Source organism: Ambystoma mexicanum, chromosome 10 (genome assembly GCF_040938575.1).
Source record: "Ambystoma mexicanum isolate Mex_15411 chromosome 10, UKY_AmexF1_1, whole genome shotgun sequence".
In the NCBI taxonomy this organism is placed as follows: Eukaryota; Metazoa; Chordata; class Amphibia; order Caudata; family Ambystomatidae; genus Ambystoma; species Ambystoma mexicanum.
Window position 1 is genome coordinate 689,561,512 of NC_090932.1, and position 13,806 is coordinate 689,575,317.

General features: G+C 44.2%; 1 protein-coding gene across 1 annotated transcript in view; it reads right to left on the minus strand.

Annotated features, from left to right (window-relative positions):
• The window catches only part of RASA2 (RAS p21 protein activator 2), a 1,321,178-nt gene extending 1,307,574 nt beyond the window's left edge, over positions 1–13,604 (minus strand). Inside the window, exon 1 of the mRNA XM_069618287.1 lies at positions 13,472–13,604. Coding sequence (XP_069474388.1) covers positions 13,472–13,538 — 67 coding nt within the window. The 5' untranslated portion in view covers positions 13,539–13,604. The remainder of the gene's footprint in view (positions 1–13,471) is intronic.
• Between the last annotated feature and the right edge of the window lie 202 nt (positions 13,605–13,806).

The window sequence follows — 13,806 nt, forward strand, 5'->3', positions numbered from 1 at the left end:
ATCACATGAAGAGCGGCACTTCAGTTGCACGTTTAAGCGGGGACTATTGTTTATAGCACCAACACAAATGCAAGCCTATAAGTTGAAAATGCTATGAACAATTGCACAAGGGATAACTTGTGCCTTTGACAACGCTTGGGGTTATTGTATTGCTTTTGTTTACAAACTGAACAAAACTATAGGCAAGATGGTCCTGAAGCTCATGCAAGCTTGGAGCAGAATTTACCTCATGATTTGGCTGTGGAGGAAATGTGCTGCGGCCTTTGTAACTACTCTGAATAGGCATCAGCATTCCATACCGAGATCAACGTGGACAGGTTTGAAGCCCCTTGACATCAGACTCTGCTTTTTAGTTCCCTCTCCACAGAATTAAAATAGCACGCTGGTTTATGTTACCAGTTTGTAATGCCTTTTTCCATACTGGTCAGAAGCAGAACCCTAATATGTGCTGAGGCAGTGCAAGTCGCCCACGTCATACTGGGCTTCTAGAGGCTCATATGGTATGTAACTGACTAGTTACTGTAATTACTGCCAACTTCCTCAATATGCAACAATGAAATTGAGTCACTTGGTTTTCCAAGCATCAGCCTGTAGGAACAGCCATGCCTAGTCTATTTATTGAAATGTCTCATTTAAAAGGTTACCTTTGGTTGGCTCGCTATGGATCGAGCGCTCCACTGATAAAGAGTGCCAGGTGTCCCCTCTGGGCTCTAGTAAGGTGTTCACACTTTCTCACATAGACAAATTCTGTTGATCTGAAATGCAAACGTTCAATAGACCCCCGATTAAAGCACCAAGCATTGACGGATTTACTTAAGATGGTACTCTATAAAACTGCATAACTTCTGTGTGGCTTGTGTATTCACCCCTTGCCCGCTTCAGTTGTTTTTAAATGATCTAAAAAGAGCAGCTGATCTTCATCGGTAACGTCACATGAGAATTGGTTTATGTTGGAGGTATGCGACAACCATATCTTTTTCTTGGAATGTACCGGGTTTCAGGGAATGTGTAAGATGCAACATCATCAGATAGGATTCAGCTAGAGTGGCATTATCTTCTGGTTCCCGTTGTGTTTAGGTCTTGCAGATTTTTTGAAAAGATATGACACAGGCAGGTGTGTTGTAGTCTTAGAAAGAGGATAACAAAATGATATGCATTACCAAGAAACTATGTTACATAGATCCAGGATAGTTCATACAATTCTTTTGTGATTAATGCAGATCACTGAAGATCCGAAAAGGCATTGGATCAACGTGCACAATAAAAAGCCTGTGATTTTATAACATGGAAGATTGGAATTGCATCCGTTTTCCACGTTTATGGGTGGACATTTGTAGCTTTTGTTTTACAGTTATTTTCACCTAGTCACTGACTAATAGTAGCCAGTGTACACTCCTTGTGATTTCCTGATAGATCCCCAGAACAAGCAGATTTCTTGTGTGGACTTAATATCAGAACGCAACTTCTTATTGCATTTCCTAATTTAGAAAGCGGTGCCCTCTCGCCACACCCATGCTAGTTCCTATGGCCATTCCCTGCCCTCCCAGTCCAAAACACCAACAGTCCTTCCGCCGCCAGCCTAGGATCTCTGTGAGCAGCCTTCTGATGGGCAACGCATTCATTGCTGCTATAAGCCAGTTGTGGTGTGATAAAAAGCTCTTTAACAAGTGGGCCCTCAGGCACTTGATTTATAAGCACTGTGTGGGCCTTTGCACTGAATTGCAGTTAAAAATCAGCACTGGCAAAGCCAATGGTGTTGGCCATCCTATAGGTATTAGATACTAGCTGGGATTATGGCAGTGCCTGGAAAATGGCTAACATCACGTGCTGTTGCTATCTCATATCCAGGTAGTACATACCATTATAAAAGTGACTGGAAATGCCGGTCCCATGCCTACACAAAAGCCAAAAATGTTGACTTTGTTAATGATAGTTTGTCTTTGCAGACAACTAATCCAAACTTACTCTAGAGTGCAGGGTGTGCATTTGTTTAAAAAAAGGAGACAAACCATAAAGCATATGCTTTTTTGACGAACTTTGATAGCCAGTATATTTACAGGGGAAAATCAAAGTAAATATGAAGGAGATTTCACAATGAGCCAATGCCTGGGTTACTTACTGGTAATCTATTTTACCCCTAACTTGTACTCTTTCACAGCACAGTCTTTAAAATTGAGGTAACCCCACCTTTAGAAAGGAACACTTACCAAATTCAAATGCAAAACTCTGCCCACTTTGGTAATAAATATGCACACTTTACTAAAGATGGCCCCCTGTGCATACACCAATTCTTGCCCCCAAGGGAGGAAGAGTAGGACTAGGAATAACAAAGATTACAGATAAGGGAATCGAAGAATTACTTCCACGTTCCTATTTTCCTGGCACAAATCATAAAATAGACACTTTCCTAAGCACAAAATGGGTTTAGGAGCAATGAACAAGAACCAGCCAATATATTCTGCAAACACAGGGAGTGAACTGACCAAACAAAAAAACGAATCAATGTACCACAAATTGTAGCTTCAATGCAAACGTGTAGGCATTCACATGACTCAGCCCAAGAGTGTTCCACCCTCTAGTATATGTTCCCTGAATATAAGTTAGAAGAGGGAACTCGGTCAAGCAATGAAAACAATTGCTGTAGTAGACCTGATCCAATCATTTAATGTTGAGCGGGCCTAGACGCCTGAAACAAAACGAATAAAAGTAACATAGTGATCAAAATCAGCCAGCTCTCCTCACATCTAGCAAATCACATTTTGCAAACCTAGGCAGAAGAGAGGGCCTAATGAAAATAATTTGAACTTCCTAATGAACACAAAATGCTGATACTACCTTAGTCCTACCTGCTGGGTCCAAGCGACAGAATCCGCCCTACCATCCAACAAGGAGTCCCTAAACAAGAGCATGCTCATTTCCCCGAACGTTTAGTTAATTGCAACCAGAAATCTAACTTATTGACACAGGCTTTACCTCAACACTCTCCAAAATTTCAAAGGGTACGCCAGAAAATCCCTCTAGACAAAGGGAACATCACAAGCCACAAAAGAAGCTCCAACAGCAGACTTGAAAATAGAAATCTGCATGCAAGCCTACACACCAAGGTTTCTCCACCTCAGAGACACCACCCCAATGCCCTTCAAAGGAGAGCCATTCAACAAAAAAAACATCCTACAACTACTGATACTACAAAGTGAACATGTAAGGGGGCCAAATTACTCCCCTCGCATTCCACACAATGACTATCCTATGCCTTAAAATAGAAGGCTTCTAACCTGCTGCACTGCTAGACTTAACTCTCTGGGGAGGCCCTGGCTTGCAGACCTTATTGCTTGCTTTCCAAATCAACCAACGTCACAACCAGGTTACTTGGACAAACGGACAACCCTCACGCACTGGATACAAGCTAAAGGGAGAATTGTTCACCCTGAGGAGGATCCAAACCTTCCGAAACAAAAAGCACAACCAGGGGAACCACAGGCCACCTCTGTTCGATTTTGCACAAAACCTCAGAAAAGACAGGAGTGTAGGAAATGCATAGGTCAGGTCCTTTAGCCACGTAACATTCTCAGCCCCTCACCTGAGGTCCAAGGATTAGGGAACCTGGGGTAAAATCTAGACAGACAATCTTCTGCCACGGCTGCAAAAACAGTGATATGCAGTTTCCCAAACTTTTGGCACAGGTGCCCGAAGCACAGGACAGAAAACCTAACCTAGAGGCTTTTGAAATATCCACTGCCCTGAAGAGAAAGGTCATAAGGGAAAGTAGATGGGACACATTAGTGAACAATCCTCAGAAGAGAAGTCAAGATCCACCTACACATTGGAACTGGTCCCTCCTAACTCTTGATATAAGCATGGACCACCAAGTGTCAATCCGACTAAGCACTGCTTTGAGTTTGGATGTTGGAGTAAAGGCCACCAGGATTCTGGATCTTTCTTGGAATTCATTTTGCTCCCAATTAGCCTCCATGCACTTGCAGTGACTCCGGCGGAGCCCCATCACATTTTTCTCTATATAACATGGCCTGTGGTAGCGGCGCTGTAGTTATGGTTAAGATGCTCATCCCATAGGAGGAGCTCTTTTTGGGCAGCTTATAACTTTGGTGCCGCTGAAAAGAAAAAAAAAGTTTGGTGAGGATTCATCAAAGTAAACTGCCACCTCCGAAAGATTATGCAAAGTTGGTGTGGTTTCATCAAGGGGGAAGAGTTATAGGGAGAAGCCCCAAAACCTTTGAAATCCTCAGACATAATGGAAACAAAATATTGCTCATGCCTACAGCCCAAACACTGGATGGAGTTGCACCAAACCTGCGTGAGGAACGGCAACTTGGTCCCAGAAGCATGCTTTTTCAAATTTGGTGTAAATCCATCCAGACTAATTTCCTGATTCTTATCCTCAGTCACCTCTAGGCCAGTCAGAGAGCAGCGTAACGTTCGAAGCAGACGCTATGGTGGATTTGCCGACTATGCCCGTAGTCCGTGAACATTGCGGTAAAAACATATTAAAAAACACAACATTACACTTGTCAAACTAATTTTAAAAACTCTGGGTGGTGAAGGGTGAGGAGGATGGGATATAGCCATAAAAAGCAAAAAATCTGGTGGTTTTTCTTCTCTGATGTCCACGAACATCTCAGATGGGGACATTATTGGGATGTTCGCAAACTTGACAATAGTTTGAGGGCATCCATGCATGTTTCTACATTATAGGGTCGGTGAAAAGATATTTTTGGATGGACTATAACTTTGGTGCCACCCAATGAAACGGCATGCCATTTTGCAATATCATTTTAAACGTGTTGCCGAATAGTTCTGCAAAGTTTGAGGCTGGTTTGCTAAGAGAAGGGAAAATTAGAAGGGGATTCCAAAAAATTTGAAAGGCTTATAAATTTGGTGCCATTTGACGAATTACACAAAAGTTTGCAAAATGACTCCCAAATTTGAATGTGTTTGCAAAGTTTGTTGGGATTTTGTCAAGTGGGGGCTGAGTTATAGGGCTATTGGATATATGTACATTTTAACACTTTTTGCAAAATAAAGCAAACTCATGCATGGAGCATTGGCAAGGACCCAAAAACATGGTTTTGCAAATGTGTCCGTGTTTATTTTTATTTTTTTAAGTGTTATAATGTAGGTACAGAAAATAGTGATATTCCTTTGGTGACCTGTGGCCATGGCCAGTAGCCACATTGTCCGGGTCATGGCCTTTGGCCAACAGCCATGGCCTGGACAATCTGGCTACTGGCCTTGAACACGAGAAACAGGAAATAGGGTTAAACTCGGCATGGCCACCAGGGCCCAGCTATGTGGTAAAGTTTTTCGAAATTAGGATATGTTTGACTGTGGAAAGAAATTCTGCTTGTGGCGACAGCCCGAAGTGCTGGACTGGATTACAACAAACCTGCGTGTGGAGCATAAGCAAGGACCTGAAAGCATGCTTTTGCAAATCTGTCTCGCGTTTTATTTTTTACAAAGTGTCCAAATGTAAGTACAAACAATTGTGATATAGCTTTGCTACCTGGACAGTGGGCTTGACCCTCGGCAAGGACGAATGCCTACTCCAATTTACTTATTGTGGCAAACGGCATGGCCGAAGCCCTAGGTTTAAATGGGAAAAGAAGTCTGCTTGTGCCTGCACCCCGAAGCGCTGGATTGCACCAAACTGGTGCTAAGAGCATTATTAAGGACCTGAAAGCATGCTTTTGCAAATCTGTCCTCTGTTTTACTTTGTCGAAATTGTCAAAATGTAAGTACAAAAAATAGTGATATGACTTTGCTGCATGGGCAGTAGGCCTGTCGCTCGGCAAGGACAAATGTCTACTCTGAACTGCTTGTTGGGGCATGTGGTACGGCCAAAGCCCACACCCCATGGATTCTGGAGATCGGTCATGGCTCCAAGCTGGATCATCATGAAACATTTTTCACTCATAAAAACCTATGCAATTCACTGAAAATGTATATTAAGGGATGTTATGGTTACAAGTAAAATCAAAAGACCCAGTAATTCACCAGTTATGGTAAGGTACGCAAGCATAACACGCATAATTGCCATGCACAGCTAACACGAACAACCAGGACACCAAAGATGACATCACCCATGGCATTTCTGATGACATCACATATGATATTACTACTGTGTAACAATGCAAATGGAACGTCGCTATTAGGGATACGTACCACTAACAGTCTTGTTTACACCACATCAAAGGTGATCAGTAGCCTTGTAATAAACTCCTCCATATCACATAAAGGTGCTTATTGAAAAATAAACTTTGTAGTGAATTTATTTGTGAATACTGCAATAAAATATTACATAAAGAGAAACAATGAATGCAGTAAGGCTCATAGAACGAAGGTATTCTTAAGATGGTGTGTTGAGGTAGTACAATAATAAGTCGAAGCATATCACATTCTTGATAAATGTATTATCTACATGGGACCTGCTTCTAACGTTTTTACCTGAATTTGATAGCGCAACTTAACCATAATATCCCTTTTAACAACGTTTTTTCACCATATATATATTAGTGCGGTGGTCGCCGCACTATAGTTAAGGTGAGAAGCATGATCCTTAGGAAACCCGAAAATTGAAGATCTATTAACTTGACCTGCAGGATGGATTTGGCTGATATTTTCCAACAAAAGGTTTGTCTAGGGCCCCCAGACTGGATGTTTTGGGAAAGATTTGTTAAAAAAATGAAAGTTATTTTTAAAATGCTGATCCCATTAAATTTTCCAATAGAGAAAAAGCAATACTGTCAGCACAGAGCAGGGCAAAAACCGCTAAATGGAATTGGACCAAATAAGAAAACTTCAGCATAAAGCATGGAATTGATTTCCGTGAGGGATCTGGGTTATTACGTCCAGCAGTTTTTTAAATATTTGACAGGGAAGGGGGTGCCCCAGTCTCCCAAAATTATAGCAATATCTGCAATGGTGCATTGCAGCAGAGAGGTTTTTCAGAAATGAAAAAGCCACCTTTTTTTGCTCAATGTGAACGATTATCGCAGAAATTACTTCAGTAATGCGAAAACGAAAAGTGAAAAAGAATAGCTATTTGGGGTGGAAAGGGCTGAAATCACATCAGGCTAGAGGTGGGGAGGGGGAAAGAGGACGTCATGTGAAGTTGGGGATGGTCTGGGGGAGCCAGTACCTGCTCTGACATTTTTGCATTACTGCGATAATACCCAGATAATTACTGCGATAAAAACGAGAAAAATGCATCACGGACACACACACAAAACAAAAACCTAAAAACGTTATAATTATAATTACAGCACGATCTGCAGTAATTGTGTGGAGAGAACAGAAACTCAGAAACAAAAAAAATAACACGTGGGAGAACATCTGTTGTGATCACATCTACTAAGCAGGCAGAAACGGGTCTTTGTGCCAGTGGGAAACCTATTGGTACAACATGTGCAGTGGCCACGGCGAAGAACAGGGCGAGTGGGCTTGAAAGAAACCTAGTGTAGTGTATAAACCGTGCTCGCTGGCCAGGGACAAAGGCCATAGCTAGTGAACCGCAAGGAAACCTATAGGTGCAACATGTACAGTGGCAGCCATGGCTAGTGGACCCTAAAGAAACCTATAGGTGCAACATGTACAGTGGCGGCCATGGCTAGTGGACCCTAAAGAAACCTATAGGTGCAACATGTACAGTGGCGGCCATGGCTAGTGGACCCTAAAGAAACCTATTGGTGCAACATGTACAGTGGTCACGGCCAAAGGCCATAGCTAGTGGCCCTTGAATAAACTATGGTATAACAAAACCCTTTAAATTAATTGAAAACAACTTTAATTAAGGGACAGTTAAGGTGATCAGATTTAATGCAACAAAACCCTTGAAATTCAGCGAATGCGGGAAGTGATGATCATCTTAACTCGTCATCCCCTCATGTTGCAAATCCCACCAGCACATACATAACAGATTGGATTCACAATGACAAAATTAGAGGCCGGCAAGATAGCTAAGTGGGTTCATCGCTCGCTGCAGTGATCTGTGTGTGATCTGCAGGTCGCAGGTTCGAAATCCTGACATGGCCAACTCAGCCTTTCATCCTTCCGAGGATGACAAATGAGTACCAACTCTGGTATGTACATTTTTTCTAGGTACAGCGCTTAGACATAAGCACTATATAAATAACATCATTAGATCCATGGGGTCATCAACAGGAAAACGCCAAGTTAAGATTAGCATTACTTCCCACATCCACTTAATTTCAAGGGTTTTGTTGCGTTAAATCTGACCACCTTAACAGTCCCATAACTAAACAAAATTTCAATGAACACACACATATATATATACATACACACACACACACACACACACACACACACACACACACACAAAATCACATGAATGGGGGAGACTAGAGAACCATTTTGGATAGCCTGGGAACGCCATTGGTGAGCTTTAGTGACTGAAAAGTTCTGGATCGAAAACTTCAAACTGTTGACTAATATCCAATGAACAAGCAGATGGGTCCGAAAGACTAAAATATACATTGTTCCAGGGGACCTGAAAAACACTGGCTGTCTTCTAAGCGTAGATTCTCAGCCACTAACCTATAAGTGCCAGGCGTGTCAGAGTACTGAAGATAAAATGGTGCTGAGCGTGGCTGCCAATTCTGTATAAGGAAGAGCTTACCCCTGCTCGGAGTAGAACCAATCCACAATCGAGGCAAAGTCTTACAGGTTCCACGTGAGACCTTCTCCTGCTGATCAAGAAACCCCTTTGGTCCGGAACTTTGCACACACACTGCATCTCTGTGCCACCATCTTCGGGCAGCTGATACGAAGAAGCCAATCATACAAGCTAGGGTACAAGTGAATACCTTTATGAAGAAGCAGAGCCACCAACAGGGCCAACACTTTTTAGAACAGTATGGTGGCTCTTTAGACCACATAGAAGAGCTGACCAGGAACAAAACATATGGAATTGTGAACTCCAGAAATCCGGACTAGAGCCTCTGTTAGGAACATATGCAGAGAAGCCCTGACCTCCTGTCCTCCCCTTGCACAACGTAGCAATGATCCATGAAGGAGAGCACCTATTCAGAAAAAAATTAATCAAGGTTTTGGATTTAGCACTCGGGCTTCTTTCTTTTCAGAACACGGATTGAAACAGCCTCGAGCAGCATAGCTAGTGCCTGCAGTTGCTCCATGCCAACCCCAACCCCTCAACCCCCTTCCTTGTACATGACGCAGATCATGGTAAAGTTGCCAACCACTGCCTGAATCTCCTCTTAAAGGCAATTCCTTTTCACTCATTCCTTAAACCATGGAATCACACAAGACTAAAGGGGGGGGAGGATGGGGCGATGAATCTTGATAGCATTAGCCGAGTGCACCACTAGCCGAGTGCACCACTTTCTTTGCTCACTGGTCGTTGAGCATCCAGAAGTCACTAAAAACCTCCCACTGACCAAGCGGGACAACCTTACACTAATCAGGAACGCTGATTCCCTTGAGGTAACCAATGCCCCTTCTGCACAGCCTGAAATGCTCTCCATCCATCTCTGTGCTTCCATTTAAGATTAGACGCTCCAAGATCCGTATGTATGAGACCGGATTGTAATACGGCCCCTATGTTGAAAGTGCAACACAGTAAACTGTCTTCTCCCCTGCCACTGAACAGCTGTGCACCCTCAGCGGATCTGAAGTTCTGACACTTAGGCAAAGACAAAGGCCCCCCCTTTAGCCACTATTAAACCTCCCATCAACTGCCACAGAAAGTCTGCATGTTCAGCAGCCTCGACAACTGGAAACTGAATCGCAATGCATCCAAACAGTATCCTTCCTCCGTCCAGCAAAAAAAAAAAAGTGTGTCCATTTTCCAAGCTCCTCCCCTCCACGGAGAACCACAAGTTTCTCCTACCTATATGGTGAACAGGGCGAATCTCTACCAGCAATGGACTAACTAGCCTTCTTTTCAGTCCTAGCCCACTCATCAGTGCCCTTGGAAATCTCCAAAATACCTTTTCTCAGAAAAAGGAGAGGGGAGTATATCTCCTGAAACTACTGTGGATGCTGTAGGCCTCACTCTAGTGTGGCTGCACAATACGTAGACATCCAGATGTTGTAGACTCATCTCCATCATCCCTTACCAGCAGTCAATGAAGGATTATGGGAGTTGTAGTCCAAAACATCTGGAAGAGCAGAGTGATCATGCCCTGGCGTTTAGATCCCAAGTAATTGGGAGGAAGACTAAGAGGAAGTACTGCTTTAAATAGCAAAATGGTAACATTCAGCATTGCTCTTATAAATAAATCTCTGTGCTAGCCATACTTCTTTGCTGAGCATCAGCCATAGGCATGTTTACCCCTGAGGTACAGTTGCCTATGTACCTCTAGGAACTATCTTGAAGAACCTGGAAAGGACGCTGATAGTTGTGATCTCACCACCAGCAGCGCCTGCACAAGTTGGCCTAAACTTCAACAATCCAAAATAGACTGCATTTGCTGGTCCCATGCATGCATGCCTTTTACTACGTTGGGTGCATCGTACATTACATTTACTGCATTGCCACCGACTACTGCTTCAAAATATTTTTCTATGCGTGCTGCAGTGCGCAGGGAGCCCTCTGCCAAGCTCCCGACTCGCGCAATACCTTCCCACCTCAGCCAGCGGGCCCTCAGCTTGAATGGAGGGCCCCAAGCAGCTTTGTTTTGGTCCACACTAATTGTTGCCCATTCTCGCTATGCTGTGGGGTGGTGGGGGGAGGGGGCTTCCCAAACAAAAAACCCTCCCGAGTAACACACTGCGGCCAGGTCTTGGCCTTAACAAACAAGGACATTAGGAACAGGTTGATCATAATTTAGGAGGGCTGGTAAATGCCCAAAAAGGGTTGTACTGGGAATAAGGGGATATGAATTTGATAAAGGTTCCCGTCAAAAGGTGGGTTTCACCACAATTTTAAGGAATGGGACGATGGAGTGGGGTATTGAAGAAATGGCTCAGTATGAGAGCAGAGGACAAGATAACTTGGATTGCACTTTCACTTTTATGGAAAGCAAATGTAAATTGAATGAAATGAAACATAACAGATTATTAAGTAAATGTGCGGGTGCAAAATTAAAATATGAACTGCCATTAAATGGGCTAGAAAGGGAATCCCAAAACCCCATGCAATGAGTCGTTAGAAATGTAGCTATGTTTGTGGTATTAGAGCTATTAACTGCGCCACTTTATATGCGTATCAAAAAGACTGAATTATATAGGCAGTCTCCAAACCCCCCCCCCCCGTAATGTGCAACGGCCAACAGGCAGAACCAGGAATTTACAGCAGGGATGTTGGGGGGTTAGGATTTGGTTGGATGCTGTGGACCCGGGGAATAGGAGGGAGCGGCAGATGGCACATAGCATGGATTCAGGGAGTTACGACCCCCGCCCCGATGGATCGGGGCAGGGGGCTTGGGACGAATACCTCCCACCCCTAATTTTGGCAAAAATCCACCCGTTGAAGGCCACACCAAATCGGCCTTCAGAGGAGTAGCCAGGGTTGTCTAACAATTGCGGCCTGAAGCAAATGAAGTTGGGCCCACCACGTGACATTAACGTCCACAGAGCGCTGTTGAGTGGACATTTACAGAGTTTGGGTGGCCTTGCCCGCTCAGGCCCTACCCTGTCTATGCCATCAGCTGGTCAATTTACGGAATAGAACCAGGTTTGTTGGCACAGGGAACTATATGGCATTATGGGAGGAAAGCAGCAGAGCCTATAAGTCACTGCTGAGATGGGAGCACATAGTTAAATGGAGCAATATTATCTAAACATGGCATGAAGACACATGACCAAATGAAGCGGGGATTCACAGTAAGATGTTTTCTTACGGTGTGAAGAAATATGAAGTTTTGTACTTTTGTAACTTTGTATAATTATGAAAGATGTGTTTTATTGTTCTGTTTTATTACCTTTTCTGGAACACAGTAATTTTGTGTGTAATGTTTTGTGTAAAGTTCTAATATTTGGACTAAATCACAATAAATTATTATTATTATTACAAGTAAGAGACAGCAGGAGATAGAACCATACTGGGGGGGGCAATGGATGCAAGTTTCATGTTACTAGCCAAGCATAAAAAGTCACTTGCCCACTCAATTATCCACATGCACGCAGCCCACTATTTCTTACTCCCCAAGTGTCCATTACCAATCGCCATTGGCTAGTGCAAATTGTGAGCCCTGCTATGCTGATAAAAAAAAAAGTGTTGGTGTGTACATGGTAACCAGAACTACTACCTTATTACTTCCTGTGTGTTATGAAAACGTATAAGAAGAGTCTATTTTTGGAGGGAGGGGAGTTCTTTGGAGTGCCGGGGACCTGTTATTTACTTGCATTTCTATGAAAATAAACTCACTGCTGCCTGCGAGTGGAGTTTTTGCTTCGACAAGTGTATGAATTATGCATGCAAAGGGTGTGAAGGGGAACGTGAATGGTAGGGCTGGGAAACATATAAAAAAAAGGTCCCTTAGTGAAATAAAAAGAAGGGGATGCTTCAGTGTGCAAAACGAAACGAGTTTAAAAAAAAGGCACCTACTTACATTTTAAAGTAATACTATACAATGTACATAAAACGAAATAGCATATGAGTATTTGAATAGCGATAATCGTTACATAATGTGCTGATGTATTTACGTGTTCAATGTATTTCTTAAAGATAAAATGCAAACTGAACAACAACTGATGGAATTAGATAGAGACAGCACCTCTGTTATGGGCACCACGCATATAGTGAACATGTCTGTCACCTATGGGTACTACATACAAGGGCGAAAGCAGGTGGCAATTACTGTAAAAAGTTACCAATGCAGAGGTAATAAAATGTGCCATGAGCACCGTGCAAACACGAGACAGACATTTATGTCACTGAGAAAGCACTGGTAACATGTAAATATCGGCAGTAGGCAAGTGACAGCCAGGTGCCAAAGACGCACAAAATGGGACATTACAAACAAGGATCACATGTATATACATTGTAAAAAGAGGAGGAAGAGTCCAGTATGGAGCAGGGGTCACTGCCTTTATAAAGGGGGCTGGGACTCCGAGAATATATTCCAACTGCAATCAAGGTACAGAGGCTACAAAAGACAACGTAGGTACGACGCTGGAGGGACTGTGCAAGGTGGACAGCAGTACAGGGGAAGTGCCAGGGAAAGAAGTGCTGCTAACAGTATGAGAGATGTGCCAGGCGCTGGCAGGAAGTGTTCCCGCCCCCTTCCTATGCTATGCCCTTCTTTCTCCATCGGCCGGGGCTGTATAAACACATAGGTGAGCCTCAGTGTCCGTGCTCTCTCGGGGCTAGCGGGTGGGCGACAGGCCGGCCCAGGAGGCTCCGCTACCCGGCTGTCCAGGGGCACGCTGGCCCGGCCGGCCGTCACTTCCCCATTTCCGCTGGGATTGCTGCCCTCTTCCTCCCCCACGCCTCTGATCGCTGCTCCCCCGCCCCCGGCCCGGGAACACTCACAGATTTTGCCACGCAAGCTCTGCAGGACTCGAATGCTCTGGTCGCTGGCCCCATCTCCCTCCGCCATGACCGGTCCTTGGATCCTCGCTTTCAGAGAGCAACTTCAGGCCATTGGAACCCTGGCCGCGCGCAGCCCCGCCCCCTGCCTTGGAACACGCCCCTTCTCCCCTCGGGACACGCCCTCTTGCCTCCTGCCCAACTTGTATTACCCCGCCTGCCGCGGTAGACCACGCCCCTAAACTTGTTACGGCGCTGCTATAGGTTGGACGGGGCGGGCCTCAGCAAGGCTTCATTCGCTGCTCTCCTGCGTGACACAATGGCACTGACCTGTACCG